This window comes from Oreochromis aureus, linkage group 5 (genome assembly GCF_013358895.1).
Source record: "Oreochromis aureus strain Israel breed Guangdong linkage group 5, ZZ_aureus, whole genome shotgun sequence".
NCBI classification, from domain to species: Eukaryota; Metazoa; Chordata; class Actinopteri; order Cichliformes; family Cichlidae; genus Oreochromis; species Oreochromis aureus.
The window spans coordinates 29,428,684-29,436,670 of record NC_052946.1 but is presented as its reverse complement, the minus strand read 5'-3'; the positions used below and the strand labels follow the sequence as shown (position 1 = coordinate 29,436,670).

General features: G+C 41.1%; 1 protein-coding gene across 1 annotated transcript; it reads right to left on the bottom strand.

Annotated features, from left to right (window-relative positions):
- Positions 1 to 3,203: 3,203 nt before the first annotated feature.
- wu:fb55g09 lies at positions 3,204 to 5,211 on the bottom strand. Its single transcript, XM_031731493.2, has one exon. It carries the CDS (start codon positions 4,732 to 4,734, stop codon positions 4,045 to 4,047), a length of 690 nt encoding a protein of 229 aa, XP_031587353.1. The 5' UTR covers positions 4,735 to 5,211; the 3' UTR covers positions 3,204 to 4,044.
- Positions 5,212 to 7,987: the final 2,776 nt, after the last annotated feature.

Here is a 7,987-nt window from a genome sequence, read left to right as displayed (position 1 = left end):
GCGTCAGCAAGCGTTCTTACAAGTGTCGACACATCCATGTGTTTGTGCGTGTCAGCAGATTCGCATCGGTACAGCTAGCAGTGGAAGTGTTTGCAGCGTAATGATCTACTTTTTGTAATCTGCCACAGCACAACTTTCTGTGGCCTGTGTGTGTGTGTGTGTGTGTAACAGTTCACATTTGCTTCCTGTTTGGCTGTGTAAGCCAACCAATCAGAGTAAGCATTGCACAACAAGAAGTCATATGTTAGGGTAAAAGTTGCTGCCGGCTGATAGCAACAGAAGCTGAAGGTACAATAGAGAAATTACATTCAAAGCAGGCTGTGACCTTCCACTGTAACCCTGAGCAAGGCACTGAACAACCTATGTGTGATAAGATAAGGCACGGTGCAAACACACATGCAGGTCGATTTGACTGCGTTTGTGCTCTTGGTTAACACAACCCCCAGTGTCAATTCTGTGCATGTCAGCTGATCTGCAGGTCAAAGGTCAGACTGAGATGGTTAAACTAAAAAAACTTCTAAATACTCGAAAACTTCCACTCTGTAGATTTCAGGGAGCTTTTTAGTGACAGATGAGTCCTTCTGGAGCTGCAGAACAAAAATGTGGATTTCTCAGGGTAAATATTTCTTCATGTTTAAATAATCTCGTCTTAAAACAAGTTCCTTTTTTTGTGTTTTGTTTATAGTTTTTAGAATCACGTGTGAACTGGAGCCTTTCCCAGCTGACACAGGGTGAGAGGTGGGATACACACTGGACACCCGCCAGTGTCTGTCTTTCATTAATCCATATTATGAAATCTGCAGCAAAACTCAAAAAGCTTTACGCAAAAGCCTCATTAAAACTGAAAGACTCTACATTGGAAAAGTCGAGAAGATAAAATATACCATACAAAACATAACAGACTGAAAAAAATATCAACAAAAAGGACTTGGGGAGCCTGTTTTTCAGGATGCAGAGGCTCTTGCATATGTAAGCTTTAAGAACAATAATAAAAAGCTCTTGACCCCTCTCATAGCTCTGTTCTAGTCTGGCTGGGAATGGAAAGTTTGGTACTTCACAGTTAACAGTTTATAATGCTTTGTAATCTCTTGTGGTTTCATCTTGAGGCTCTGTCTCATAGGTCCTCAGATTAGAAATGTAGCAGCTTTACTATTAAATGCATTTATGGTATAGCTTTATGTTGCTTATTCATTGCACATTCCTGAATCATCATCCTTTATGTATTTTTATGCACTCCTTATCATCTTCAGTCAGCATGGATCCACTTTAGAGGAGGTTGAAAGTTGAGCTAATATAACCATTTGTCTTAAAAGACCCAAAGAAAATAACTACATACTGAATAAGTTAAACAAGGGCCACAACTAGCCTTAAGTAGTCTTCATTATTCAGCTTACTAAATTATTAAATACAGTTATGACACAGAAAGAGTAAGCACACAGCTAGGTTATCCCAGCTGGCACCTGATCTGCAGACATCACTGCATTCCCAAGTTCTCCAAACCATTGACGTAAGGAAGGTGAAGAGTGACGAGACACCCGAGACACCAGACCGGCTTTCCTGACATTTCAGAAGATAACTATAGGTTGCAAAAAGCTGCATGCGTAAACCATGAGGTCATTTAATGTGGGAGAAAAGTCTTGTTCGCGCAATCTGTGCCTCAAAATCACTCATTAACATGTATTACATTACAGATATTATTATGATGTTAATTTCAAGAATCACATTTTTAAGGATAAGACTCTTAAATGGAAATATTTGGTTGTAGATTCTGTCTCTTCCTGTTTCTCACTGAAAATCTTCAGTATAATATCTGCCTCAATCCCATTTAGAGTAATTAGACAAAAATAAAAAACATAAAGTTGAAGCATTTGGACCTTTCTATTTTTATATGCTGTCTAGTGTATCGTGTTCACCTTTTCTGTAGTTGCTTCTCACTCTCTTTGAAGAGCAGAATATTGCTCTGTACAAATAAGAGTGAAGAATCTGCCTGCTCCTCGCAGTTTGACCTGTTACCATTATTAGTTTATGGCACAGAAAGAGGCTTATACTTTCCTGGCTGTGCTGTGTGGGTGTGGCCAGCTCCCTTCACTTCAAATAATCCACTTTAACGGATCTATAAACAGGAACGCGTCGATTTCCCTCCTTCCCGCTTCATTCCTGGTCTGTAAAATTCAAAAGTGGCTTTTATATGGGAAATGTGAAAAGTAAATTTTGGTATGGACTTAAACAGCGATGTGCACTCATGCTTTTAAGATCAGGATCTTAAATTTGGTTACTATACATATCAGATCATTATGAAGACTAACTCTTGATAGAAAGAACCAGTTGAACTGACTCCACCAGCTGAGGTGGGGTCTGGTCAAAAAGGGACCTGACCTATAATTCTCTCAGGCCTGGGAGCAGCCTAACCTTAACCCTGAGGCAGGAGAGAGCAAAAAAAGGTAAAGTAAAATTCAATAAAGAATGCTGTGATCCAGGACCCAACACGTTCTGTGATGCCCTTCCCACTTCGATGTCCCCGGGGCCCCGTCTGTGTGTGTACTTTTAGTTGCTTCTCTCTCCGACAAACACAACACCCACCCAAACACACCCACACACATCAACACCCATCCTCACAGTGGAAGAAAACATGAATATAGTAATGTTGCTGTTGTTTTCTTTTCTTTTTCTCTTTTCCTGTGTCATCTACAAATTTCTGACAATTATTGAAAAAAAAAAAAAAGCACTGCCATTTAGTGACTTTTTTTTTTTTTTAATTATTAGTCTTTTTATTTTTCCTTTTGTATGGAGGTAAAAATAATCATCAGAACTTAGATGTCTTGTTGCTCTATGAACATTCAGAAAGTGCAAATGTTTGTCACACAACATCTCTAAATGTGATTCTATCTACTGACTTCTGTCAACATGTCAGATTTTATCTTGAACTCTTACATGCGGTCAAACTTTGGTTAAAAATTTATGTGTAATGCAATGAAAATGCATTTGAACTCTTGAAAACAAATGCCGGAGAGACGTGTGTGTATTTAGCACCTTGCTTGATGTGTTATACCCTAAGTAAATAAATCTGCCTAAATAAATCAGTAAATAAATCAATACAACTTGATTTTGGGGTATTTAAGGGTTTTTAATGTTTTCTTTGATTTTTGAAATCTGGACAAATGTGTCTCATGTTCTGTTTAAATACTGAAACATACTTTGAATGCTTGTGATGCAGATTTCATGAATTTATTTCATTCATCACCAACCTCTGGTCCTCCTCCTCCCTCAACCAGTCTCATGTGAACTCTTACAACAAATCTGACCATTTATTTTACAGGGTCTCATTCGAGCTGTCCCAATGACAGTGCCACACTGTCTCTACAGGCTCTTAGCATTCATAAAGACAATCAATCAGCCCACTTTACATTATTCAGATATTTATTGGGTTTTTTGTTTTTATTATTTACAGCCAAATGCTTTTGTTACAGACAATGTTCATTAGCCAATCACCTCAAGCCTAATCCAGTCAGCTCGAAGCCGATTGGCTGTTTGGGCTCACTCCCACCATCCAGCCCATTTCCCTTTGTGTGCAACAACAATAACAGAAAGGAAGCACTTTACAGCACCCAGACACACGGAACATAACCACACATTAACCAGTAAACAACAGGAAAAAAAAAAAAGTCTTAACACGATTTAAGACAGGAATCTGAAAAAGTTAAGTCTTAAACCTGGAAAAATACCAGCAGAGTGAGACAATTTAACCTATTGTGAGTGCTGTTCTTGTCCTCTAAACATCAGTGCCAGTATCTCAAAAATACAAAGAGGCAGTGCTTTGCAGGAATGATTAAAACAATTACACTCAGTTTTAAAAAAATAAATTAATTTCTGCTGGAAACCAGTTGAATCATTCCATCCTGCAAGCAAATTCTCCAGATGTTAAGACTACCTGTCGTTAAAAAAAAGAAGAAGGAGGGAGACTTTTCTTTCTGTGAACATGAGGCAGGACAAACCTGAGCAGGTTCAGTCTTGGTGAAAACAAAATGTCCGCCTGAAAGTTTCCCTTCAGGGTGTCAGGATGTCATAGAACTCAACAAAGTCCTTCTGCATGAAATTCTGGCTCTGTATAAGGTCGTCTTCAGAGGGGAAATACTGCATGCTGTCCTCTTGCAGACGCAGATTGCTTTCATGCAGAAGCAAGCTGCCCTCGTGCATGCACAGAGGGTCCTCGTGCAGTACCACAAACTGTCCCGGAGGCGATGTTGAGCCGTATGGGTTGGGACTGTCCAAGAGGGCTCCTCTGGCATTTTCCAGGACGCCCAGGTATGAGTCCATGTCCGTCAGCTCCATGTCGCTGTCGGAGCTGCAGCCGCTATCGCTCCCCACTGAGTCACAGCGCATGTGCAGCATCTCGTACTTCTCGTGCATCAAAAACTGGTTGGTGTTCTTGGGGGCCTGCATCCCCCTCACCCTCTTCCCCTTCACGTTGACGGGACGAAGGGACAGCGCCGGCTTCTGGAGGTGTCGGGGATGATGTTGATGGTGGTGGGAGTGGTGGTTCTGGTGATGATGATAGTGGTGGTGGTTGCGGCCTTTCGGCCACCCTCCTCCGCTCATCCTCCGTCCCTGCAGGCGCCCCCTGCAGCTCTTGGACCAGCCGTGCTTCTTGCGGCCGTCCCTCTGCAGAGCCTCGTTCCCGTCCTGCAGCAGCTTGGGGTGTTCGCAGATACTCCTGCACATCTTCTCTGAGAGCATTTCCTTGTTTCCTTTCCTTTCTTGATGTCGCCTCTCAGCTACACCTCCTTCACATCCTCCTCCTCACTCGGTTGCTCACTCACCAACAACAATGCGAGGATCGTTTCTCGACGTGTGGCTCAGATCACAAATGACCCTTCCTCCTCTCACTCGATAGTCTACCTTTTGACTATTTTTTCACTTTTTTTCTTGACCTCTGGCTTCGGCTGGTGCATAGCCTCCTCTGCCTCCCCTTGCAGCAGCAGCTTGCCTGCTCGCTTGGCTCTCTGTCACGCCCTCCTGTCTCTTTAATGTGTCTTTTTTTCACCCCTTTCTGAAAGTGAAATCAGCTCCTTACAGCTCTGATTAGTGAACTGAAGTGAGCGGGGTAAGAGTTTTGAGAGTCGTCTCGCTGATTTTAAGGTGGTTGGTTTCTGATTTAAGGCTGTACCAACGTCAAACTGAGCGCTTACCATCACTGACTGTGGGGCTGCCTTCTTCTCGGCGTTATTATAAGGAGCTGGAAGAATCCATTTACGCAGAAGGAGGCGGGGGGAGATGTCATTTCACGCATCTCCGTTTCCCATTTGAAACATTGTAATATGACATATGTTTTAGGTCATTTATTCTAAATCTCAATATAAAGTACCTAAATACCCATGTGAAGCTACTGTAGCTATGTTAAAAAGATGTGGTGTGACACACAGAAAGCATCCTCCCCGCCGAGTGATGGTTCAGTCCACCTTAGTTTTGGCAGTTGAAATCTGATGCCCAGCTGCTGCTGTTCCTTCTCCCCCGCCCCCTCCCCATGGAAACACAGTGGTCACGTACCGCAACAACAATCGGAGCGGACTGGAGTAGTCAGTGTAACAGCGCTGACAGCCGTTATTTACGGCCTCGTACATGGACCCTGCCCACAACAGTTCAGAGTATCACAGCATTACCGAAGCATCCGCCCGAGGACAGCAGTTTTGTATATAAACCACTGTAATGGTAGCTAATAACTTTGTGCGTATTCATTTGTGCTCTAAAATGGCTTCCTCGAAGACAGCACACCAGTCTCACCACTTCGGTTCAAACCAGAGGTGTCAAACTTGTGGCCGACTGGGCCCACTGGGTTTCATTAATTCCCACAAATTTTCAATAAAGTTCATTTATTATTTATTTCTAGATCTAGGAGAGAACTTGTTTGTCCTTTCTTTTCCTGGGATCTGAAAATAATTGTGGAAAAACTGAGGAACAGGCTTGTTTTTCTTGACATCCTCCAAGGTGCTCATTATCAGTTTTGTAAATGGGTAACTTATTCAGAATAATTAAGGTTAATCTATGCAAGTTAGTTAGGCAGCCTGGTTTAAATTGACAGCTTTCAAGAGGTTAAATAACAACTTGGTCATATACTCCAAGTGTTGCTTTGCTCTGCACTTCTGAAGTAGATAAAGTTATGCCATAAACCCCTGCTTAACTTTAAAGGCTTTGATTAGATTAAGATAAAATGCCTGCACTGAGTAGGAGATGCTCTGTATCTCATTGTACATGTATATAGTTACAATAAAAAGGCACCCGTCTTCTTCTTCTTCTTCTTCTTCAAATTCTGCACAGACTTTTACTTGCGTTTTATGATCAACTCACCTTTTTAAAACATTTAGCGTCAACATAAGGTTGAGGTTGAAATCTGTTATTTTATTGTAATATGTCAACAACTACTGCAGGATAGGGTCGAAGAGACATTTTAAAACATTTTTTAACCACAGGATATACTGTTAGAACTGCAAAAACTTTGGTAATAATTTGACATCCAGCGCCATCATGTGGTCCAACTTGTTCAAACATATGCAAAAGTAACGGGTGCAAATATACGTGCAAACGGAGGTACAACGTGTACTCCCTCTACCAGTGTGTTTCTAGTACAGCACTTTAGGCCGTTATTTAAAGTTAGTGAAATGTCTAGTAAGAATAAAATATATAAATATCCTTATCTCAAGTCTTGCTCAAAAACAAAACAAAAAGCCAAAACTGTATCTTTTTTGTTTTTAAATTGGTTTTCCTGGTTATTGTTACTTTTTGTCTCTTTGAGTGTGTGTATGTTCTTCTTCCGTTAATTGTCTTAAATAGATCACATAACAGTGTAACTGCCAGCACTGCTGAATTAACACTTGTGTATGGTATATATTCCACATCTTGTTTGTAAATAATATTTGCGCAAATAATTAATAACAGATTGTGTTAAAATGCTGTTCCGGAAATGATGGCCTGTCTTCCTAGAAAATGAAGAAGGTAAACAAGGTAAAGATTACTGTCATTGTGAGCAACCTGCAGCCAACCTGTGAAAGGGCTGCCAAGTGACGTTTTAGATCTTAATCTTCTTTGTCATCTAATCAGAAGAAGAAAGGATTGATTTCATCTTTAGTGTTGACTGAAAAAATAAGGAGCCCTTTAAAGTTTAATTCATTTTTTCACCACAGGCTATTCTCTCCAGTTCAAATATGTGCATTTAACTCAGTTTTAGTCAACAAATCAAACACAATGAAGGACCACAGCAAGCCTGCAAATATGCTACAGCACAGTGACCCCTTGTGGCCGTTAAATGGAGTGGCTTAAAACCAACTAAGGAAATTGGGCTTTATCTTTAATGTAACTCATCCAAGAAAATAAATGGAGATGTGTAGCAGAGAGTGTAGCAGACCTTTTAACAAGATTGTTTAACACACCCCAGAGCTGTAGAAACCACACAGGGATAAAGCTGCTGAGCCATACCATGAAGACATGGATAAGAGCTGTTTAAACTAGGTTAGGTAGAGTGACCAGAATGGACAGGATTAGAAATGAGTACATTAGAGGGACAGCTCAGGTTGAGCAGTTTGGAGATAAAGTAAGAGAGACGAGGCTGAGATTATCTGCACATGTGCAGAGGAGGGATAGTGAATAAACTGGACAAAGGATGTTGAAGATGGAGCTGCAGGCATGTGGAAAAGAGAAAGACTACAGAGGAGATTCATGAATGTAGTGAAGGAGGCCATGCAGACGGCTGGTGTGGCAGAGGAGGGTGATGGGGATAGGGTGTGTCAAATCATCCGCTGTGGGGAAACCTGAAGGGAGCAGCTGAAAGACGATTCGGGGTGAAAAACATGATCAGGTCACCAAACAAGGCGTGGCTATAGTAATGGCACATGCTCATCTCCATATTTTAATATAACATCATTTATTTGTTTATTTATTTTCAAACCAAGAAAAGGAAATAACAAAGAAAAAACAAACTTTTTTTTAAAGGTGACTG

Coding starts and splice junctions, on each gene's coding strand:
- wu:fb55g09 (XM_031731493.2), bottom strand. CDS start 4,734: ATGCTCTCAGAGAAGATGTGCAGGAGTATCTGCGAACACCCCAAGCTG.